Genomic DNA, 25,378 nt, shown 5'->3' with positions numbered 1-25,378 from the left:
CCTGGAACCTGGCTACCTTCCAAAAGGTAGATCCTAGTTTCATTTTTGGCCAAGGCAGGAGCTCATTTTCTCAAAATTTAACCAACTCTAGTATGTTTTCTTTCTGCCTTGTTATATTTGGATCTCAGAGTCTAAAGCTGCGGTCACGTGTTTTCCTGAGCCGGTTCGGTGCATAGATTACTGCTACTGGCTTTTGTCTACTTCTTGGTGTCATATAGTAATTTAAGAAAGAAGGAAAACGATAGCAAACGGAGAAGTCACGTCGCCTAAACAGAGAGACGAGGAAGAGGGATGAGAAGAGAGAGGGAGACGGAGAGGGAGAGAAGAGAGTGACGCTAAGGAAGAAGGGAGAGAAACTTAAGAAATTCAATGGTTTTATGGGAAACAACTTCCTCTGAAGAGATAGGCATGAAACAGTTTTGATATAAATTATGCTATAGAAGATTGTTGTCCATAATTTATACACATCACATCCTTTTATTTGGTGTACAGATTTTTATCAAGCATATATGATTTTTTTTCTTTTTGCCAAAGTTATCTGGAACTCTGGCTTTGATTGAAGTTAGATACCGAAAAAATACCGAAAACTTCTTGTGCTTAAAAAAAATGCAAATAGAAAGCAATTAGTGATGCATTTGAACTAAAATTATTAATCAACAGGTTGTTTGTTTTAGAGTAACAATGAACAAGGGCTGGACACAACTGCAACTTTGTTTTACTGGACTAAATTTTTTTTTTTTTTTTAATGGCAGAATAGATCTTGGTAAAGGAAGGGAGTCCAGGCTGAGTTGCAAGAAATAAAAACTAGTTATTATTTTAGTCCTAAACTGGAAACAAACCAAATGTCCATCTACGGTGGAAAAGACAAAATGTGAGTGTTTTTTTCATACAATGGAATACCACAGCACAAAGAGAGTGAAGAAACACAAGTACACACAACCACATGGATGAAATCTCACAATCTAATATTGAGTGGGAAAAAGCCAGACACAAAGGAATACATACTATAGTGCATTCCAACTTTCGAAAGTTCAAAAACAGGTGAAACTAACCTACAATATTAGAAAACAGGATAGTAATTACCCTTGGGAAGTGGTGACCAGGAGTTTCCCATTACCCTTAGGAAGAGTTTCTGGGATTCTGGTAATGATTTTGGTTCTCAAATCGGATACTGGGTACATGGGTGTGCTTGCTTTGTGTAAATATATTGAGTAGTTCACTTTCATACGCTTTTTTGTGTATCTGTTAAACTTCGGTAAATATTTTTCTTTTAAAAAATCCTTCATTGGTAGGATGTAATACTTTTTCTGCCACTAAAATGTGCGTTATATATGAATATTTATTGATGACACACTAAGATATTCATTTTATATTTTTCAAGTAAAAACAAAAATCTGATTATTACTCACATCTTAGCCATTGTGCAAAAAGACACATTAGGCACACATAGTACTAAGGCAGGATTGTATATTTGTCAACAAATCAACCTATGTATTTTATGTGAATTTCCATCCTTTTCTGTTCTCTATTTGGCACCCTGAGTTAATTAAATGAATTAATTCAAGTAAAGTGTTTAGAGCTTGGCACCAAGTAAAAACTCAAACTTTGGCTTTTATTCACTGAATTATACCTTCTATGCAGATAGTGTTTCTTATTGGTGCTTGGCATACAGTAGGTACTCAATTAATATTTTGCTTATACACTCAGGGAGTATCTATATGCTGCTTCATATGGTTGCTTACTTTTTTATGTGTAGACCTACTCGCTAAAACTAGATAGACAAGTCACTGAGGACAGGAATTATATGTATATATATTTCTTTCTGCATGTATATATATCCCCTTCCTCAATATGTATTGAAAGCCTCATGTGTATAACATGAGGCTGAAAAATTGCCAAACCATCAAAAAAAATAGTTCCTTTTTGCTTAACAGTTCTTTCCTCAATTTGTCTCTTTCCTCATACATTTTACTATAAACCCAAGGAGAACCAGGCTACACCTTCCACACTTTGCTTGGAAATCTCCTCAGCTAAATGTTCAAGTTTATTGTTTACACGTTCTGTTTTTCACCCAACTGTAGAGCACAATTCAGCCATGTTTCTGCCACTTTATAACAAGAATCACTTTTCTTCCAGTTTCTAATTTCATGTCCCTCATTTCCTTCTAAGACCTTACCAGAAGCACCTTTAACAATCATATATTTTTAATTAATACACTTCATTATTTTTAACAGTTTTAGGTTTACAGAAAAACTGAGTAGAAAGTACGGGGTTCCCATATACCCTCACTCCCCCAACCCCAGTTTTCCATATTATTAACATCTTGCGTTAGTGTGGTACCTTTGTTACAATTGATGAGCTAATATTGATAAATTACTATTAACTAAAGACTATATATACATTAGAGGTTCACTCTGTGTGTTGTACATTCTATGGGTTTTGACAAATGTATAATGACATGTATCCGCCATTGCAGTATCATACAGAATAGTTTCACTGCCCTAAAAATCCCCTGTGCTCCATCTATTCATTCCTCCTTCCCTCCCCCAACTCCTAGTAACCACTGATCTTTGCTGTCTCCATAGTTTTGCCTTTTCCAGAATGTTATATAGTTGGAATCATACAATAAGTAGCCTTTTCGCATTAACTTCTTTCACTCCGCAATATGCATTTAATGTTCCTCTATGTTTTTTGGTAACTTGATAGCTCATTTCTTTTCATTGCTGAATAATATTCCATTGTATGGATGCACCACAGTTTATTTATCCATTCATTTGTTGAAGGGCATCTTGATTGCTTCCAAGTCTTGGCGTTTCGGTTTTTGTGTGGATATAAGTTTTCAGCTCATTTGCAGAAATATCAAGAAGTGCAATTGCTGGATCATATCGTAAGAGTGTGTTTAGTTTTGTAAGAAACTGCCAAACTGTTTTCCAAAGTAGCTGTACCATTTTTCACTTTCACAAACAATGAATAAGAGATTTATTCTTTTTTAAACTCAGGAAATTGTTCATCTCTTTACTAGGGAGTCTAGTGTTAGAGATTAAAAGTGAGAGCTTGGACCAAATTACTAAATTCAAGTCCTAGCTTCTCTATTTACTGGCTATGTGACCTTGGGCAAGTTACTCAAGTTACTTGTGCCTCAGTTTCCTTTGTTGTAAAGTAGAAACAATCACATGGAAATAACTTCAATAGGTTGTTTTAAGGATTAAATAAGTTAATAGATATAAAGCACTTAGAACACATAGAAAGTGTTAAATGGTAGCTAATTTCATATGATCTCTCCTTCCTGATGACCAATTATCCAGATATTGGCTTTCCATCCTCTGTCCTTTATATCTATCACTTTCTTCTCTTCTACTTCATTCATCTTTTTCTTTTGAATCATGGAGGAGCTTTAAAAGAATATCCTACACATAACTGATTTTCTTTTCCACAGCATCAATTCAGTTCTTTTCCAGTATGATTTTAATTATGTTGCTGCATTTTAAATATTTTTCTATATATTTTCATGCCTTGTCATCTAGTATCTTTATTTCAGCCTGTTCTCTCACACCTTCTTGTTTCATTCAGGCCATGTCTTCTTGCAATCTACTGCGAATACCACATTGTTTCCTGAAATTTTCGTTCCTACAGTAGATCTTTTCTGAAATCTGCTCTTAGAGACTTCTAGATATTGTTCTCTTTTCTTTGACTGTAATTTTGTTTTCATACACTCAGTGTCAGAATTTCCAAGTTTAGTGTTTTGTCGGCCAACAGGCTGAGTGACTTGACCTTAGCCCCTCTATACAAATGCTGGAGACGCACAGAAGCATAGTAAAGTGCGTGGGCCACACATTTAAAGATAATAAAAACTACCGATTTCTGTTGGATTTTTTTCCCGCCAAGCACCCACTGACCGAGTGGGCTTGGGCTCCATTCGCAGCTTCGTGCTGGCTGAAGTAGGCATACACGATGCACGACTGTAGGGCAAAACATGGTAACACCACGTCCTGGTTTAAAATGTTCGTGGCAACCCATCTGAGAGTCATAAAAGCAATATAATAGGTTACAACCGGAATTTTTAAAACGACAAAGGAATAGTACGCTAAATAGAATGCAACACTGGTAATAAACGTAAGGAATGCATCGTTAAATGCTTGTTTGGGTTTTTAAATTACATATATGTGTAAATGTGTATTTCTTACAATCAGTCCGGTCACACAAGCTTAAACGTCACCACTCTAATGCATACCTCTACCTGAGACATTTAGGAACAAACACTGCGGCGTTGAGCGCTCGGCCCCGCGAAACGGGATCTTGCACGTCGGCTGAGGCCTCTGGGAAATGGAGTTCAGCGTCGTGGAGCATTCTGGGAATCGTAGTCCTGCGTGTCAGCCTGGCACAGTCTAACGCAGCCGGCGAGCAGGGGCGGGGTTCTCTTGGCACGACCGGAAGTGGCCGTTGAAGCCGGCTGTAGGCGTGAAAAGACGTTGGTGCTGGGGAAGTCCAGTCGCTTTGGCTCCCTTCGCTAGGTTTGTTGATTGTCCCAGCGCTGCCGGACCCGAGATCAGAGTGTGTGGATTGTTGCAGAGCAAGGGAAGCCCAGGTATCACCATGGCAACCGCCAGCCCTCCGGCCGCGTGACGTCACCCTTCTCTTTGCTTGAGGCGGCCTCTCCGAGAGGGAGCTGGGGAGTCCTCGAAGGGGGCGCCCCTCGCCTCCTCCAGTGCGGGGCGGTTGCGAGCTGATCCCTTGGAGGGCTTTGTTCTTTTGTTCCGGTCTAGGAGGAAGGACTGGAGCCGGGCCCCGCCCTGCTTGTCCGCCTTCCAGCTTTTCCGCTCCGCAACAGGTGTGTCTTCGTGAGCCCGCGGGGGTGTGAGCCCGCGAGTGTGCACGGAGGTAACGGGCCGGGTCTGTGGGCGCCTCTGGGCAGATTCTAGGGTAGGCACCAAGGGTTTTTGGAATCTGAGGCTGAACCTGCGTACTCGATCTCCACTCTTTTTTTTTCAGCGAGAGTGCCACATGCCTGTTTAGTGCTTTCTCTAGGCACTTCCCTTTTCCAAGGACTTCTTGGGCACTCTGCAAAATTCTGAGATGTGATCGTGTGACGGACGCTGCTGACCCCATCTTGTGTCTTTTGGGCAGCCAATCTCAGCGTGTGTAAGGGCTCAGACTCCTTGCTGGACATCTGAGCCCTAGACCAAGGACCCAGCTGGAGATAGGCTGCTTGGGAAACTCTGATGTCCAGGTTCCAGAGGAACGGGATGAGCTGAGATGGAAGGTAATGGGGACGCCTCGGGGGAGAGTGGGATGTTGGTGGCAAAAGAACAGTTATCACTTGGAGATAAAATACTTGACAGAGCTGGAAGAGGTGGAACGAGGGAGCCTTATATTTAAGGATCCAGAAAAGAAACTGAATTACATTAAGGGCGAGATTCATTTACATTATGGGGAGAGACTTGGAGAAAGAGTTAATTCTCCCTGGCTTTGAGATTGGGGAATGAAAATGAACAATGATTCATAATGTCTGTGATCCTCACATGACTTCTGTTTCTTAAATATTAGAATGATAATCTTGCAGTCAGAAAAATCTTGGTAATCTTCCCTTCAATGCAGGAATCAGTTTTGAAATATCCCTGGCAGATGGCCATCTGTTAAGCCTGTGCTTGAACAAGTGTGGCGTTAAACTCTCCATTTTGGGTGCAGACTATTCCCTTGTTGGCTCTTTCTTTTTTTAGTTCCTTATATTAGGCAGAAGTGTCTGCTTCTGTAACTTCTGTGTTGATCTTAGTTCTTAGTCCCCAAAAGCAAGAGACAGCTCTCCATTTCACATTACTTCCCTTCAGATATGTGAATTCAGCTGTTACAACTCCTACTCACAAATTCTTTTCTAAGCAGAATAGCCTCAGAACCTTTGATGGGTCTTCATGTGCTATGTCTAGACCTCTTCTTTGAAAACTCGACTGCATGACAGCATGCTTCTTAAACTGCATTGCCTAAAAGGAAACATAGTTCTTTAGATATAGTTTGAAAAATACCTAAAAGTATAATGTACTGCTTCTTTTCATTTGGATTATACTTCTACTGTGTAGTATCAGATTGTATTAGCTTTAAAAAAAATCAGCAATATTATACTGTAAACTTGAGATCTTTTTTACATAAACTTCAGTGAACTAGATCTATGTCATCCTTGTATAATAGAATTGTTTTTTATCCTTAATGTCAGGACTTCACATTTATGATTGTTTAATTTTTTGGCCAAGTGTTCCAGCTTGTCAGAATAATTAAGAATCTTAGTTATTCAGTGTTTTAGTTGTCCTTTCCAACTTTCTGTCACTAGCGTATTTAATTAGTATTCTTCTGTTTCTTCCTACATGTCATTGAACAGGTCAGGGTAAGGACAGAGCCCTGTGACATGTCAGTATAGACTTCCCTCTGCATTGTTGTTGTCTTTACATTCTTTAGGTATGGCTATGCAGTCAGATTTGATTTATCCTAACTATTATCATACAGTCCTTTTTCTTACATTTGTTTAATATCATTAGAAGTCTTAACATTATATTATTATTTGGGTTTGAGTTATACTTTGTATTTGTCCTCAATTTTTTTTTTTTTTTTTGGTGAGGAAGTTTGGCCCTGAGCTAACACCTGTTGCCAATCCTCTTTTTGCTTGAGCTAGAGTGACCTCGAGCTAACATCTGTGCCCATCTTCCTCTACTTTGTATGTGGGTTGCCACCACAGTATGGTTTGATGAGTGGTGTGGGTCTGCACCTGGGATCCGAACCTGCCGACCCCACACTGCTGAATTGGAGCATGCTCAACTTAATCACTGTGCCACCAGGCCGGCCCACCCCCCCTTTTTTTTAAAGAGTACAAAGAACCTGTTTTATTTCTTACAACTGCATGTGTATCTACAATTATCTCAAAACAAAAAGCTTAATTTTAAAAAATCAACTGTCTTTCATTATATTACCAATGAACAATTGGAAATTGTAATAAAAATAATAACTCCACTTATAATAGCATCTAAAATATGAAACAGGAATATATCTAACAAAAATGTGCAGGCTCTGTACACTGAAAGCTACAAAACATTGCTGAGAAAAATTTTTTTACACCTTGAGATCAATTGATTCATAATATTCTGTAAGTTTAAGTTGTCCAACATGATTTGATACACCTACATATTGTGAAATGATTACCACAATAAGGTTAGTTAATCCATCTATCACTTTACATATTTGTCTTTGTGTGTGTGTGTGCGTGTGTGTGTGGTAAGAACATTTAAGATTTACTCTGTACATTAGATCCCCAGAACTTCTTTATCTTATAAACTGGAAATTTGTACCCTTTGACCAACATCTCCCTATTTCCCCACTCCCCACCCCCTGGAAACCACCATTCTACTCTTTGTTTTATTTGTTTAGCTTTTTTAGGTTTCCCTTGGCACAATGCCCTCAAGGTCCACGTTGTCACAAATGGCAGGATTTCCTTCTATTTTATGGCTATTTATATTCCATTGTGTGTGTGTGTATGTGTATATATATAGCATATTGTGTGTATATGTATATATATACACACACATTTTATATATTCACACACATGTTCTCACTGTTGGTGGGAATGTAAATTGGTATACCCACAATGGAAAACAGTATGGAGGCTCCTCAAGACATTAAAAAACTGCCATATTATTCAGCAAGCCCTTTTTTCTGGGTATGTATCTAAAGGAAATGAAAGCATTATCTTAGAGAGATATCTGTACCCCTGTGTTCATTGCTGCATTATTTACAATAGCCAAGAATGGAAGCAACCAAAGTGTCCATCAGTGGGTGAATGGATAAAGAAAATGTAGTATATATATATTTCCGTAGTGGCTATACCAATTTACATTCCCACCAGCAGTGCACAAATGTTCCCTTTTTTCCACATCCTCACTAACGCTTATCTCTTGTCTTTCTGATAATATTCATTCTGACAGGTGTGAGGTGATATCTCATTGTGGTTTTGATTTGCATTTCCCTGATGATTAGTGATGTTGAGCACTTTTTCGTGTGCCTGTTGGCCATTTGTATGTCTTCTTTGGAAAAATATCTATTCAAGTCCTCTGCCCATTTTTTAATTGGATTATTTTTTTTTTGTGCCGTTGAGTTGTATGAGTTCCTTGTATATTTTTGATGTTAACCCCTTATCAGATATATGATTTTCAGATATTTTCTCCCGTTCCATAGCTTGTCTTTTCATTTTGTTGGCTTCTTTTGCTCTGCAAAAGCTTCTATTTGATGTAGTCCCATTTGTTGATTTTTGCTTTTGGTGTAATATTGAAAAAATTATTCCCAAGACCAATGTCAAGGAGTTTTTTTCTTATGCTTTCTTCTAGGAGTTTTAGATTTTAGGTCTTGAAAAAATAAGTGGATTTTATTGATTGCTGGGACCAGCTAAGTTGGGCATGATTCATTGTGGTTTCTTCTTCCTCCCCTAGATCTATCCTCTCCAGAGTCTACTGTTCTCCAAGGAAGACCTACTCTACTCCCATCAGCCAGTTTTCAGGTAAGTTGGGATTTCCTGAAGTGCATTTCAGTCCTTAGAGTGGGACTGTGTGTATTCTTTTCTTTGGGGTCTGTTTATCCAAAAATCAGTGTTGGCAATTCATTCTGGGCTCCCATCTGCCCAGTGGCCTTCTTCCTAGCTCTGCCTCTCCAGCTTAATTAACTCACTACTTACCTCTTGCTTAGTATCTTGCCATCCTCCAGTGATGAGAGAGCAAAAGAAGTACAAAACTGGATCCTTTACTTGAATAATGACTGCTAAAAGACAAAACAGATAAATATAGGAAAGGTGAAATGAGTACCGTGGAAAATAGAGAATGAAAAAAATGTGTGTGGTCTGGAAGGATTAGGAGAGTTTCATGGAGGATGTGAGATTTGCACTAACTCTCAAAGAATAGGTGGTATTTGAATATTTGAACAAGTAAGGTGGGAGGTATGAGGATTCCAGGTATGGAAAAGATTATGAGCAGGGGTTCACAAGTAACAATTAGCAGGTGTTACATAAGATTCAGAAAAATTTGGAAGACATTGTTTGTTTTGGCAAGTGGTAAACAAATAGTTGAATAAGGTTGGAATATGAAAGGCCTTGAGTGTCTAGATGAGAAGTCGAAGGCTTTATTCTGCAGGCCATTTGTGAACCATTAATGATTTTTGAGGAGGAAAGCGACATGATACTGTTTTAGGAAAAATCATAACTGAGAATTTCAACAAGAAGGTAATGATTGTTCCACCGGGTATAATCAACCTTGAGCCTTCCTTTAATCAGGTACCTTAGACTTTTTCCCCCTACTTACTTCCTATTCCACGACTTAATCATCTTAGCAAAGAAATGGGCCCAGTTCTTGCCAAGTAGTTTTGGTATTTATTTTTTATTGAGGTGTACAGGCATACTTCGTTTTATTGTGCTTCAGAGATACTGCTCTTTTTATAAGACCCTCCACCAGCACAAAGATTACAACTCACTGAGGGCCATTGTTCTGTATACCACAGATATCAGTTAGGTGAAGTTGTTTATTATTGTCTTTCAAGGGTTTCATATCCTTATTGATTTTCTGTCTGCTTGTTTTATCAATTACTGTGATGGGGCATTGAAATTTTGGGCCATTATTATGTGGATTTGTTTATTTCTCCTTGCAATTCTATCAGTTTTTACTTCATATTTTTTTAAGCTCTGTTATTAGGTACATAAATATTTAGCATTGTTATGTCCTCTTAGTCAATTGACCCCTTTATCATTGAGACATGACCTTTTTATGCCTGGTAATATTGTTTGCCTTGAGATTTACTTTGATATTTGATATTGTCAGCATGGTATATCTTTTTCCACCATTTTGCTTTTAACTTATTTGTGTCTTTATATTTAAAGTGTGTTACTTGGGCTGGCCCTGTGGCTTAGCGGTTAAGTGCGCGCGCTCTGCTACTGGCAGCCCAGGGTTTGGATCCTGGGCGCGCACCGACGCACCACTTCTCCGGCCATGCTGAGGCCGCATCCCACATACAGCAACTAGAAGGGATGTGCAACTATGACATACAACTGTCTACTGAGGCTTTGGGGAAAAAAAGGAGGAGGATTGGCAATAGATGTTAGCTCAGAGCCAGTCTTCCTCAGCAAAAATAGGAGGATTAGCATGGATGTTAGCTCAGGGCTGATCTTCCTCACAAAAAAAAAATAAATAGGGCCGGCCCCGTGGCTTAGCGGTTAAGTGCGCGCGCTCCACTGCTAGCGGCCTGGGTTCGGATCCCGGGCGCGCACCGACGCACCGCTTCTCTGGCCATGCTGAGGCTGCGTCCCACATACAGCAACTAGAAGGATGTGCAGCTATGACATACAACTATCTACTGGGGCTTTGGGGGGAAATAAATAAATAATAAAATTATTAAAAAAATAATAATAAATTAAAAAAATAAATAAATAAATAAAGTGTGTTACTTATGGGCAATATGTAGTTGGGTTTTGCTTTTTATTATTCCACTCTGGCAATCTATGCCTTTTAATTGGGGTGGTTTAGACCATTTACATTTAATGTGGTATATTTACACTTACTGTGCTTATTGATATGGTTAAGTTTGTCATCTTGCTGTTTGTTTTCTATTTGTATTGCCTTTGTTCCCTTTTTCCTCTATTCTTTTTGCATTGAATATTTCTTATGATTCCATTTTATTTCCTTCATTGGCTTTTTAGCCATAAATCTTTGGTTATTTTAATTGTTGCTTTAGGTACACGTATTTATCACCATTTACCTTTAAGTGATATACCATTTCATGAATAATATGAGAACCTTACAGTAGTATACTTTCATTTCTCCCCTCCCAGTTCCTAATGCTTTTGTTGCCATATATTTTAATTATACATGTTATAAACCTGACAGTACTTATTATTTTTGTTTAAGCAGTCAATTATCTTTTAAAGAGATTTAAATACTAAGAAAAAAATTGTATATAGTTACCCATGTAGTTACTATTTCTGGTGTTCTTCATTCTTTATGTAGATCAGTGATTCACAATTAGGAGTGATTTTGCCCCCCAGAGAACATTTGGAAATGTTAGGAGACATTTTGGATCGTCATAACTTGGTGGGGAGTGCTACAGGTATCTAGTGGGTTGATGCCAGCGATGCTGCCTACAATACACAGGATAGCCCCCCACAATTATTTTAAAGAATTATCTGGTCCAAAGTATCAGTAGCACCAAGGTTGAGAAAGCTTGGTGTAGATCCTTATTTTCATTTATTATCATTTTTCTTCTGCACAAAGGACTTCCTTAAGATTTCTTATAGGGCAGTGTGCTGGTGATGAATTCTTTCAAGTTTTTATATCTGAAAAGTCTTCATTTTACCTTTGTTTTTCAATTCTAGTTTGACAGTTTTCCTTCTTTTTAGTATTTAATGAAGTTGCTCCATTGTCTTCTTGCTTGCATTGTTTCCAACAAAAAGCTACTGTTGTTTTTATTTTTGTTCCTTTATGTTTGTGTCTTTTTTTTTTCTTTGGATGCTTGTAAGATTTTCTCTGTCACTGGGTTTCAGCTGTTTGATTAATATATGTCTTGGTGTAGTTTTCTTTGTGTTTCTTGTGTTTGCATTTTATTGATTTTCTTGGATCTGTGGGTTTATAATTTTCATTGTTTGGAATATTTTTTCTGTTCCTCTCTCCTCGTTTTTTCCTAGGGACTCCAATTGCACATATATTGGGCCGCTTGAAGTTGTCCCATACTTCCCTGATGCTATCTCTTTTTTAAAATTCTTTTTTCCTATCTGTTTCATTTTTGATAGTTTCTATTTCTGTCTTTGAATTTATTAATCTTTTCTTCTTCAGTGCCTAATGTGCTGTTAATACTATCTAGTGTATTTTTCATCTCAGAACATTCTCATTTTCAGCTCTAGAAGTTCCATTTGGGTCTTTTTTTTAATGTCTTCCATATCTCTGCTTAACTTTTTGAACATATGGAATATAGTCATAATAACTTTTAATGTTCTTGTCTGCTAATTCTAGCATCTCTGTTAGTTCTGGGTTGATTTCAATTGATTGGTTTTTTTTTTCCTCATTACACGTTATATTTTCCTGCTTTTTTGCATGCCTGATAACCTTTGATTGAATGCCAGATACTGTGAATTTTACCTTATTGGGTTCTGCATACTTTTGCATTCCTATAAAATATTCTTGAGCCCTTTTCTGGGATGCACTTAAGTTACTTGAAATATTGTGTTCCTTTCAGTTCTTGCTTTTGAGATTTGTTAGGTGAATCCAGAACAGCATTTAGTCTAAGGCCATTATTCCCCACTACTGAGGCAGGATCTTTCTGAGTATTCTACCCAATGCCTAATGAATTATGAAGTTTTCCAGTTTGACTGATGGGAACAGACTCTATTTCAAGCCCTTCTTGAGCACTGGTACTGTTCCCTTGAATCCTTTTGGATGATTCTTTCTCTGCCTCCGATAGTCTCATCACACCCACATGCTGATTGGTACTTTGTTGAATACTCAGGTGGGAACCTCTGCAGTTCTCCTTGCTTATTTCCTTATGTAGCTCTCTCCTCTACAGTACTCTGTCCTGTGAACTCTAGTCACCTAGATTTCCCCAAACTCTCGGCATTGTCTGTTCAGTTCAGGGAGTCTGCTGGTCAGCTCCTGGGTTCCCTCTCCCTGCACCACTGTCTGGAAACTCTCAAGGGAGTAAGCTGGAGCAATTATATGGCTCACTTCATATGTTTCCTGATTCTCAGGGACCACTGTTGTTTGTTGTCTGAGATTTGGCATCTTGGAAGCTGTTGTTTCATATATTTTGTCTGGATTTTGGTTATTTCATTCAGAAGGGTAAATCCTTATTAATCCCATCTTGGCCACAGCTTGATCCTTTTGAGGTTTGTTTTTGAACGCTAAGCTTTGTTAGGGCTGATCTAGCATAGCCTTACTCTAGGACTGTATTTTGGGGTGCCCATGACCACCCTTTAGTTCGGTGATTTGCTAGAATGACTCACCCAACTCTGTAGCATAACTCAGGGCTAAAGATTATTACATCAAAGGATACAAAACAGGATCAGAAGGAAAAAGATATTCATAAGCAGAATCCAGAAAAGTCAGGTGCAGGCTTCCAAGTCCCCCCTCTGTGATGGTCACACAGATGCAGTTTCTCTCTAGCTGTGATCCACAGAGACGTGTGAAATGTCTCTACCCAGGGCAGCCTGCTTGAATCTTGTTGTCCAGGGTTCTTAAAAGGAGCTGATCATTTCAGCATATACCTGCTATTGACCAGCTGTGGTGCAGACCCCCCCAAACTTGACACCGTGTGTCCATCATGTCTTCACGTGTACTTTAAACAGTGCTCGCAATCTGTGCATCCTGCCCCAGTGCTCCAGACACACAATAACATCATCAGTTGGTGACTTTGTAAGCATTAGTTTTCAGAGCTTGTTCAAGGTTCAGAAACATGGATCCGAATTTCCCTGGAGATTAGCAAGGACTGAGCAAACCAGACTTGTTGCTTTAACTTGTTGCTAAACTTACTGTGCTCGGAAAGTGTGCTAGAACTGTTCGTGGGAGCTTATTGTGCATGTCTTTTCTTAACTCAGGGTTCATTTATGTCATTGGTAACTTGCTATTGCCCGTGGAGATTGTATTTCTACCAGATTTTTGGAGCTCTTCCTCTCCAGTATCCATCCCGCAGATTCCCTGCCTCAGTAGTCCTGAGCTGCCACCTTTGTCTTCTCAGCTCAGTAAGACCACCATGCTTTGCAAGGGCTCTGCCTCCCTGCTCTGCAGTCTGGAGAGTGCCTCCAGGCAGGAAGCTGAGGGGATTGGAAGGCCCATGTGATTGTCTCCCTTCTCTCTGAGATCACAGATCTGTCCTGCCTGCTGTTCAAACACTTGTTTCAGATATATTGTTCAGTTTTATAGTTGTTTACACTGGGAGAGCTAGTCCAGTTGCTCTGTTGTAGTTAGAAGCAGAAATCCCAATAATTTATGTATCTATTTTAAAACAACATTAACTCACCCAATTTCAGATACATAGTAAATAAAAAAGTAGGAAGTTCCCCTGCATTGCCTTCAAGTCCCACTGACAACATTTAGTAGTATATTCCTTCAGGTTATTTTCTGTGCATTTACGTATAAACTTTCCTATTCATAAAAATAAAAGTGAGATCATACCATGTATACTGTTCTTAATATGTATACATATTTCCTAGTCAGTACATGTGGAGATAGTTCATTTTTAAAAAGTCTACATAAAGTGCCTTAGTAATATACCAAAAATTCTTTAACCACTATCCTATTAATGAACATTTAAGTTTACATTTTTTTTTCCCTCCACACAAACAGTGTTGCCAGGGTAGTTGTACGTATGTCTTTGCACGCTGAGGTGTTTCTGAAGACTAAATTTCTACAAGGATAAAACTGGATTGAAAGATATACACACTTAAAGTTTTGATAGTAGATCCTGTCAGATTGCCTCCAACATAGATTCCCACCATAGTACACATGCGCACTTTCAGCAGTGTTGTTAGCTAATCTGATATCTTATTATTTTACTGTGTTTTTAGTGGAGTGGAGCATTATTTCATGGTTTGTTAACAATATTTTGGGTGAATTGCCTGTTTGGGTTGTTGGTCTTTTTTTCTTGTTATTGTTGTGGGTTGTCCATCTTTTTTGCTAATTATTTATAGGAACTCAGAATATTGCCTTTTGTTTATGGTTTATTATAAAAGTTTTACATTTTTATGTGGTTATGTCTATCAATCTCTGTCTTTATCTTACAATTTTTGCCTTCCACATGGCTTATAAAACTATTTTCCTGTCTTTTATTCTGTTTTATTTTGCTTTTTCCTTAAAATTTAATGTCTAATCCAACAGAAATTTTGTCTATGCCATGAAGTAGGGAACTCACCTTATTTTTTTCCTCTAATAGACAGTCATTTGTTATAACACCGGTTAGTGACTAATCCAGCGTATTTTAGCTAATGAGAAAGTTACTTAATCCTATTCAATTCTTATAAACATGGGTCTGTTTTTGGACTCTATATTTTGTTTCATTGAGTGTTATTCCATACAAAGCTACTCTCTTTTAATTTATCTTTATCTTTTGGCATACTTTGGTATATCTTTTGGTATATTTTGAAATGTGATAGGGCAAGACTTCTCTCCAAATTTTTTCAAAAATGTTTTTGGCTATTCTTGCACATTGTAGGTAGTAAAACATATTATTGATGTTAGTAGGTATACTGTTCATACTTGATATATCTTGAAACACAGAGGTAATGATGATGATGAACAACAATAACAATGGCTAACGTTGACTAAGCACTTGTTATATGCCAGACCCTAAATTAAACATTTCACATTGAACATTTTTTATTTAATTCTTATAGTAACCTTATGAGTGAGATACTGTTTTTATATTCATTTCACAAAGGAGGAAATAACAAAATATTTCTTCAGATAGCCCTTTGCTTGCCTTAACTTCCATAAGTATTGCTAACTTCACCCCTTTCTTAAGTAAATGCTTTATGGCTAAGCAGAAATGTGTTTGGTATTTCAGGAATCAGTGACCTTCAAGGATGTGACAGTGGACTTTACCCAGGAAGAATGGAAACAGCTGGATCCTGTACAGAGAGATTTGTTCAGGGATGTGACATTAGAAAATTATACACACCTGGTCTCTATAGGTAAGGATGACATCTCTGAGTTAATATGTAGGGGTGTGGAGGGAGGAGGGTTCTCTCTTGCATAGGTGAGTTTTGCTTTTAAGTTAAGGAACCAAAGATTCCTAAATTTTGAAAAGTTTTGAAAAGGTTTCTACTCTCCTAGCAAGGAAGGGACAAACTAATAATTTTTCTGAACCCATGTCTGGGAATTTGTAACAGTGAAGCTTTGTATTCTACTCATTCCCATCAGATGCGTCCCACATACCCTTTCCTCTAAAAACAAAGTGGTGAGACTGAATTCTGATATGGCACTTTTCCCTTACTGCAGATAGGTACCTTTTTTTTTCTTCCCTGTGAGCAGGACTCCAAGTTTCCAAACCTGATGTGATTTCCCAGTTAGAGCAAGGGACAGAGCCATGGATCATGGATCCCAGCATTCCAGTACATACCTTTGGAGGTAAGTAATGGATATGTGGCACATGAGTGTCATCAGCCTGATAAGAGGTTTTTATGTCTGAAATGTAGATGTACTTGCTTCTTTTTAAAGTGTATCCTGTGGAGAAATAGGAAGCTATCTGGACTCTCTTATGCTTTGTCAAAACACTAACCGTCTCAACATATATTCTATTTTTATACTCCTTTCAGAGGAGGTATCCTTCCTGCTTTTTTTAAAGGCAACCTCTTAACCTGGACTCTGGATTCCATCTTTTACCACCTCCTTTGGGACCCTGATCTCGTAATTATCACCTGACTTTTCAGCCCTTACAGTTTTCTCTGGATCTCCAGGCTCTATTGCTAGTACCTTCAGACAGAAATAGGTAACCTTAATTTTCAAATACTTTTACTCAACACTGTTAATCTTTTTTGCCACCATCCAATCGGCCTCCTTGCTTTCCCCAACCAAGCTCTGCAAAAGTGAGTTTCATAGGTACAGCCTTGATTTTTTCATTACCTATTCCTTTCTTAATCTCAGAGTGTAGCTTCTGATCCTATCACTTGAACAGACTATCCTTGAAATTATGAGTAACTTTCCTGTAAACCATCAATTCCAAAACTGCACAGAGAGACCTCTTCAAAGATCTGACCCTGGAAAAATGTACAAACTTAGTCACTCTAGGTAAGGGGATATCTCCAGAGTTAATGAAGTGGGAGTGGGGGTCCTCTTTTATGGGTAGAAAAAAAACAAGCCATGTTCAAATTTGGAAAGTACTGGATTAGCTAAAATTTTAGCAGATTTCTTATGGGAAGAACACTCAGAGATTTTTTTAATATGTAGTTGGGCATTAGGAATTTCCAACAGGGTTGCATAGGATATGACATTTCTCCTCCCCCCACCCCACCACAACCATGAATCCTTTTTTTCATACTACACCTTTAAAATAGTTCTCTTAGAAGATGGTTTCATGGAACACAATTTAGAAAACTATTTTTTTTTAATAAGAGGTTTATTAACTTGTGCTTACAGTTTGTTAACTTTTGGGAAAAACAAGTTGTCAAGTTTTATTACAAATTAAAAATGAAGTTTTTAAAAATCCCAACTTGAGCAGATTGAAAACAATTTAAAAATATTTAAATATGTATTGAAAAATCCTAGGCTATTCAAAAAATGCTTTAGTCACTACCAAAGAGAGATTTATTTAGGTAATAAAAAACCCAGGTTGCATAGATAATGCAGATAGTTCCAGTAATCCAGTCAGTAGGCAGAAGACAATCACTTGAAGTACTTAGCTCTCTTCTTTTGTTTACTTTTTATGCTGGAATGTGACCCGGTGATGGTAGTCTTGGTAAGCTAGCCCTGGGTCCTGCCCTCTTCAGCATTCGGAGCAGACTTATTCTTAGCTGGTCACTTGGCTGCTTTAGATTTACAGTTTTATAGGCATCTGTACATGTAACAGAAGTTGTGATGGTACCTACCATGAGATGGCCACTGGCCCTGGGCCTTGTCTGTATCATTTTTCTCATCCTCTTTATTGCCATCTTCTCCAGGCTGTCTTGGTGACCTGGCCTCTGCAGAATTGTGATCAATAACCCTGATGTGTATTCTGTCTCACTTGTCTACCGTGTTCTTTTGCAGCCTGGTTGTCAGCACCCTTTATTATTTCTCCATGCACAGGAGTGTTGGAATACTGTGGTCAAGGCTTATAGACTTTGCATGTAGTAAAGTAGGAATTTCTTTCTGCAGAAGGGGTGGCTCTGTTCAGTCTGGCCTCCTGGAACTTTGTCCATTTCTTCTTTGTTTGCTCCACCTCTGATATTCTGGTAATTCTGTTGGTTATTGTGTGGAAGACATGACAACGTGGATAACATTGATCATGGCCTGTTGCATGTTTATTGCCTTCAGCTGGGACTCCAGCCAGGGCTGGAGATCAGCCACTTCCACCCTTTTCTCCTTTAATAGCATCAGACTCCGTGGTCTCCTTATCTTTCGCTGTGAAGAGCTTGCAGGAAGTATTCCTTATGGCCATCTGCTGTGTAACTGTATCTTTCTTGGTGTCATTCCTGTTAATGGAAACATATCCATTTCTTATATTGAACAATTGCCTGTTCCTCAAAACCTGTGTTATTGATCTTCTTGTTCCTGCTGGAGAAGTACTGCTATGATGAGGCTGCCTGCATTTGTGTATGCTGCACCATTACCCATGGTACCACGTATGGAGGGGATTAGTAGGCAGTGCTGGGTTTCTGCCTCACTGCTCATGCTTGAAGTGATAATGATGGTGATGGTGACTGGGCTGGCAGTACAGGAGATTCAGGGTTCTCTGGGATCTGCTGTACCCTCCTGTTACCGGTAGAACCAGAGAAATATTTTCTTTACTAAATCTGCCAGCACTGATTACCCTGCTTCTTTTAGTTGTCATCTTTCTTGTCTTGGGCAAAGCTCTACTTCCTGATTATGTACTTTCCTGTCTTTTGTTTCTTCTGTTGTTTGCTAATAAACTGCTTTCTTTCATTAGTATATTTTATTCATCCCATTACCCTAAAGACCCTCAAGGGTCTTCCCCCTACCTCTGTTCTTTTCTCACATATGTTCCTGTGGCTTTAGCTATTCTTTTCCTTGCTCTTTTGAGCTGATGTTTCCTATCCTACATTTGAACATCTTGGCTATCCTGCTACTTTTGGCATCTTCCATGCCCACAAACACCCCATAGTCTAGTCCTCCATTTCTCTTCCTAATTCTCAAAAATGCCTACAGCTGAACTTGGTATCTTCCTCCCCTTAAATTATTTCCTCTACTGTTTTCAACTTTCCCATTTCTAGCAGTGATATGACTGTTTCTTCAGTGTTCCACGCTAAAAACCATGGCATCTTAGCCAGTTCTTTCCTGTTTGTCCTGTCTTGAAATCTTAGTTCTTAGATTTTTGTTTTGTTGTTCATTGGCAAAGAATCCCTGTTGAGACTGCCTCCTTTAGATTCAGTCCATCTGTATCTCCTCTTAGCCATCTTTGTGGTCACTTTGTAATTTACTGTCGCCTCAAATGGAGTTAGTTCCCTTACTGGTTTTTAGAGATCATCTGTGAAATTGAATTAGATGTTCCCTTGCCACGTTCATATTTAATTTATCATTATTGTTAGCTCCTTCCAACTTTCTTTCCAAATAACAGGGCTATATTTGAAAATCCTCATAATTTCCTGAGGGCTTCATTTTTAGTTTCATTAGGTCATTCCCACAGCAACAGGTTTTTTTCCCCTCTGTTCAGAGAATACAGGCATTTTCTTTTTCTTTCAGAGTGGGAGACAAGACCAGAAAATAACATATCAGTCCCAAAGCTGGACATTTCTGAGGAACAGCCATCTCAAGAGGCAGTATTGGGAGAACGCAAAAAGGATGATCCGTGCAGTTCCAACTTCTTAGAAAGTTGGGAATCTGAAAGCAGTGTAGAGAGGCAGCAGGCAAACCAACAGCCACTGCTAAGAGAAATAAAAATAACTGAAAAGACAATACCCACTTGGGAGAGAGGCCCTATAAATAATGACTTTGAAAAAAGCATCAATGTGGGTTTAAACCTTGTAACACAACAAGAAATATCTCCAGAAGAGACCTCTGCTAAAACAAGTGTCAAACAGAATTCAAACCCAGTTAAAAAAGAGAAATCTTGTAAGTGCAATGAGTGTGGGAAAGCTTTTAGTTATTGTTCAGCTCTTATTCGCCATCAGAGAACACATACTGGAGAAAAACCCTACAAATGTAATGAATGTGAAAAAGCCTTTAGCCGGAGTGAAAACCTTATAAACCATCAAAGAATTCATACTGGAGATAAACCGTATAAATGTGATCAGTGTGGAAAAGGCTTCATTGAGGGTCCATCTCTTACTCAACATCAAAGAATTCATACTGGAGAAAAACCCTATAAATGTGATGAATGTGGGAAAGCCTTTAGTCAGAGGACCCATCTTGTTCAGCATCAAAGAATTCATACTGGTGAGAAACCATATACTTGTAATGAGTGTGGAAAAGCCTTTAGCCAGAGAGGCCACTTTATGGAACATCAGAAAATTCATACAGGAGAAAAACCTTTTAAATGTGATGAATGTGATAAAACCTTTACCAGGAGCACACACCTTACTCAACATCAAAAAATTCATACTGGAGAGAAAACCTATAAATGTAATGAATGTGGGAAGGCCTTCAATGGGCCCTCAACATTTATCCGTCATCATATGATTCATACTGGTGAAAAGCCATATGAATGCAATGAATGTGGGAAAGCCTTTAGTCAGCACTCAAACCTCACTCAGCATCAGAAAACACATACTGGGGAGAAACCTTATGATTGTGCTGAATGTGGAAAATCCTTTAGTTACTGGTCATCCCTTGCTCAACATCTGAAAATTCACACTGGAGAAAAACCGTACAAATGCAATGAATGTGGAAAGGCCTTCAGTTACTGCTCATCCCTTACTCAGCATCGGAGAATTCACACCAGAGAAAAACCCTTTGAATGCAGTGAATGTGGAAAGGCTTTCAGTTATCTCTCAAACCTTAATCAACATCAGAAGACTCATACCCAAGAGAAAGCCTATGAATGTAAGGAATGTGGGAAAGCCTTTATTCGGAGTTCATCTCTTGCCAAACACGAAAGAATTCATACTGGTGAGAAACCCTATCAGTGTCACGAATGTGGGAAAACTTTCAGTTATGGCTCATCCCTTATTCAGCATAGAAAAATACATACTGGAGAAAGACCTTACAAGTGTAATGAATGTGGGAGAGCCTTCAACCAGAACATACACCTTACGCAACATAAGAGAATTCACACAGGAGCAAAGCCTTATGAGTGTGCTGAGTGTGGCAAAGCCTTTCGACATTGTTCATCTCTTGCACAACATCAAAAAACTCACACAGAAGAAAAACCCTACCAGTGTAATAAATGTGAAAAGTCTTTCAGCCAGAGTTCCCATCTGACTCAGCATCAACGAATTCACACCGGAGAGAAGCCCTATAAGTGCAATGAATGTGACAAAGCCTTTAGCCGGAGCACTCATCTGACTGAACATCAGAATACTCACACTGGGGAGAAACCTTATAACTGTAATGAGTGCAGGAAGACTTTCAGCCAGAGCACTTACCTTATTCAGCATCAGAGAATTCATTCAGGAGAGAAACCTTTTGGATGTAATGATTGTGGAAAAGCCTTCAGATATCGTTCTGCTCTCAATAAACATCAGAGACTGCACCCTGGCATATGACTATTCTAGGAACATCATAATGTAGGGGATACATTTACTTTAGTTTGTCCTTTTGTAAGTCCTGAGAATCAGATTGGATTGAGAAACTGTTAAAATATTTTGACTTTTCCCTGTCACACTATGGAATGGAAAGTACATTGGGCTGAAGTAATCCAGTTATGTTGTTGAGCAACTTTGTGACATTGGAAAATTCAACTGTTTTAAGCTTCAGTTTCCTTTGTGAAATGAGGGATTTGGAGTAGATGATTTCAAAGGTCATTTGGAGTTTTATATTCAGTTTTGTATATTCACAATATATTTTTGAATAGGATTATTATCCATGAGCATTTTGCTGTGTTGCATCTAGAATGTGTATATTTATGCATGTTTTGCCAATAGAAAGCATTTGTGCTTCAGTAACTAGACTGGGGATCTATTATGCTCCTATTCTAATGCATTTGTTTAAGTAACTGGTTCCTAATAAAAAGAATTATAAAGTACCCTCAAATTAGTAATTCAGTAACATATAATGGCTTAACTCAATACAAGTATTAAACCTTCCTATTATTTTCTCTTCCAGTATGTTTTAACATTCTAGGAATTTATCACAACTACAGAGATCCTCTTCTACAGTTTAAACCAGTGTTATTTAACCCTAGTTGTATAGTGGAATCACTTCAGGAACTTGATAAAATTCTCTTGCCAAGGCCCTACCCCCAGAGACTGTAATTTAATTGGGCTATCGGTTGGGACCCAGGCTTATTTTTTTTTAAACTCCTAGTGTGTACCCTGGAAAAACAACTGGGTTAGATTTCAGTACACACTCCTTTAGTTAGTAGCTTCTTTTTGTTGCTCCTCCTAGAAGCCTCACAGATTAGCTGTGTTCAGTACATGTAATGTAATTTTGACTGTCATCTTGTTCTGTAAATTGGGTTCTCACAAGCTTTGGGAGGTAGGGTCAATTTGTTTCTTCACTAAAGTGCAGAAATTAAATGGTCGTATAAACTAATGGCCACTTCACTTGCTTTTCTTGGCCCCCTGGTATCAGAAGCAGATGACAGTGTGAATGACACCTCTAGAGATGTGTAGCCCAGTCTGCATGGCCATTTGTGGCAACCTTGGTCAGGATGTTTGAGCCAGAAATAAATATGGGTCTAGCTATAAAGAGATGAGCCCCTTATATTTTCTTCAGATACAGTCTAATTATCAGGTCACCTCTTTTAAGAGCACCTGACAATTTCCCAGCCTGGCCTTGAGAATGGAGAGCACTGACAACAGGGTAGCACAGAAATTGATCATTATTTATATGAAAGGAATTCTAGACTCTTCCCACAAACAAAGATTGGGGGAGTGGTTGCTGCAGATTTTAAAGCGAATTTTTTTACAGTGAAAAAAATCAGTGCAGTCTTTTTCACTTATATAACTGCCAGTGACCTGCGTCAGAATTCTGTCACCTCCTTAACTGAAGATGCCAGACCGTGAAGAACAGATAAAATTCTGGAAATAATGTAGCCATGTGGATCTCAGGACCTTTTTCTGTTGTAATTTGAAGCATCTATAAAGAAATGTCATTTTGGTATTTCTTAATTTTTCAAGGCTTCCATTATATAGGAATTATAGTTTTCGCATTGTAGAAAGGTGGAAACTGGCAGAGGGATGGATCTCAGGTTATAGGGTAAGTTTTGGTTGGAATCTGAGCCACTCCCACAGTACAAGGAAATGAAGTTTCTGTATCTGGGTGAAGCTCCTCCCGCTTCAGAAGGGATCCCAAGGTGGAAAACACCAGAGTCTGTCCAGCGTGGGAAGACTCCTGTGCTTGTGCCACTCTGATTCCTATATGAAGGAGTAGAATTTGTGTGGAAATTTGTCATTAGCCCTGAAAGGTCCCACTTTGTCCCATTAATTTGACCTCTTCATACATCTGTTAGATCAAACCCAGAGCACCAAGAATAGATGATCACTGCCTAGCTTAATTCCTCCTATATTAAAACAGAATCAAAAAGAAAGACCTGATCTTGCCCGCCTTCCCTCTGCTTGCCTGTCCTCCTCCGTCTTAGACTTTGGGGATGTGCTAACCACTCTGGGATGACACAGGCCAGGAGAAGGAATAGGCAGTGAGGCTCCAGAAGTTAACATGATCTTGGTTTCTGTATCTCCTTTTTGAGTACCTCAAAAACACCTCTACTAGCTATCCCAGAACACATTCCTATTTCCCGAAGTGGATGGATTTGCAACTGCTGCTCTTGCTTAGACATGTCAATCTGTTTATACACTGTGGTGAACTAAGGTTTTGTCCTTTATCATCTGACATGTCCCTTAGCCATGCACTTTTTTTCCTTCTTACCCTTAAGAGCAGAGAGAGGAAGTTATTTTAAGTGGTTTCTTAAAGTCTTTTTTTTCCTTAATTTTGTCGTTTATATGCCATAAACACTGGTATAACACAAACATTAGTTCCTTAATATTTATCATACTGAAAGAGTAGGGTAAAATTAAAATCTAAAGGGGGGAATTAGAAGTTAAGAGTTATAGCCTTTTCCTTGAAGTTATAATTAGTCCAGAAAAATAGCAGACGAATTCAGATTATATTATAGGTCTAATATCCATTGACAAATTGCCCAGAAATAAGCAGTTCTCAGGAATAACCAGTAAAGCCAGACAGTTCTTTATGAGGCAAGAATTATTTACTGTTTACAAAAAATTCTAATATCTTCACATGTAGTTTTTTTAGATGTTTCCGTATTCAAGATTGAGCATATAGAGACCAAACATTTTCCTCTAGGTCCTAGATTGGCAATTTTCTTATCTGCCACCAGATTATAGATATTGGGCCACCTAACTAGATTTTTATCCAATAACTGGGTGAGGGAAGAGGGAAAGGGAGAAATTATCACATAACCTAGTCACTCCTTAAACATTTAGGTCTTCATTAAAAATCATTCAACCACAGCCAGTGTTTATGAGGTGCCTGACCTTGTAGTGGTTGCGGTTCAGAATCAGACAAAACCAAATCTCTGCTTTCACAGGGCTCACATCCTATTATTAATAAATGTGTAAGGGGTCGGCCCAGTGGCTTAGCAGTTAAGTGTGGCGCTCCGCTACTGGCGGCCCGGGTTCGGATCCCGGGTGCGCGCCGACGCACCGTTTGTCCCACCATGCTGAGGCCGCGTCCCACATCCAGCAACTAGAAGGATATGCAACTATGACATACAACTATCTACTGGGGCTTTGGGGGGAAAAAGAGGGAAAAAAGGAGGAGATTGGCAATAGATGTTAGCTCAGGGCAGGTCTTCCTCAGCAAAAAGAGGAGGATTGGCATGGATGTTAGCTCAGGGCTGATCTTCCTCACAAAAAAAATATAAATGTGTAAAATGCCAAGTAGTGATAAGGGTTATAAATAACAATGAAGCAGCATGAAGGGCTTGTGAGAAATCCCCACCAGGGGATGTGGTGCTATTATAGGTAGGATGGTTGGGAAATGCCTTTCTAATGTATCATTGGAGCAGAGTGGAGGAAGTGAAGGAATGAACTAGGCAGATATCTGGGAGAAGAATGTTCCAGGCAGAGGGATTAGTGATCACAAAGGTCCTGAGATAGCAGCATCTTTGGCAGTTTTAGGAACCCTGGCTGGAGTGTAGTGTGTGGGAGGGGATGATGTCAGAGAGACAGCTGGAAATGTTAAGGATTTGGCATTTTATTCCAAATGATATAGTAAGTCAGTAGAGGATGTTGAGCAGGGGAGTGACATGATTTTAACCACGTTTTAAAAGGGTCACTTGCTGCAGTATAGAGAAGAGATTGTAGGGGGTCAAGAGTGCAAGCAGGAGTCTAGTTAGAACGCTGCTTCAATAGTCCAGATAGGAGCTAAGAGTGACTTAGACAAAGGTATTAGTGATAAGTGGTAGGAAGTAGTTGGATTGAGGCCATATTTTGAAAACATGGCAGATGAGTTTTGCTGATAGTTTAGACATGAAAGTGTGAGAGAAGGAGAAAACAGAATGGCTCTAGGAGCCTTGGCTTGAGCAACTTGAAGAAAGGAGCTGCCATGTA

General features: G+C 38.8%; 1 protein-coding gene across 1 annotated transcript; it reads left to right on the top strand.

Annotated features, from left to right (window-relative positions):
- Positions 1–4,420: 4,420 nt before the first annotated feature.
- ZNF184 (zinc finger protein 184) lies at positions 4,421–22,340 on the top strand. The gene is made up of 6 exons (XM_087438146.1): positions 4,421–4,828; positions 4,990–5,260; positions 8,463–8,530; positions 15,559–15,685; positions 16,026–16,121; positions 19,392–22,340. Exons 2-6 carry the CDS (start codon positions 5,254–5,256, stop codon positions 21,350–21,352), a joined length of 2,259 nt encoding a protein of 752 aa, XP_087294272.1. The 5' UTR covers positions 4,421–4,828; positions 4,990–5,253; the 3' UTR covers positions 21,353–22,340.
- Positions 22,341–25,378: the final 3,038 nt, after the last annotated feature.

The sequence above is a fragment of the Ceratotherium simum genome, chromosome 13 (assembly GCF_057802395.1).
Source record: "Ceratotherium simum simum isolate JZ-2026a chromosome 13, ASM5780239v1, whole genome shotgun sequence".
Lineage (NCBI taxonomy): Eukaryota > Metazoa > Chordata > Mammalia > Perissodactyla > Rhinocerotidae > Ceratotherium > Ceratotherium simum.
Note: the sequence above shows the minus strand (reverse complement) of the source record. Positions and strands in the feature narration are given on the sequence as shown.

What these genes read in the sequence shown, in the direction of transcription:
- ZNF184 (XM_087438146.1), top strand. An exon ending in TACACACCTGGTCTCTATAG is followed by an intron (nt 15,686 to 16,025) that starts GTAAGGATGACA and finishes CCCTGTGAGCAG; the next exon opens with GACTCCAAGTTTCCAAACCT. An exon ending in TCCAGTACATACCTTTGGAG is followed by an intron (nt 16,122 to 19,391) that starts GTAAGTAATGGA and finishes TTTTTCTTTCAG; the next exon opens with AGTGGGAGACAAGACCAGAA.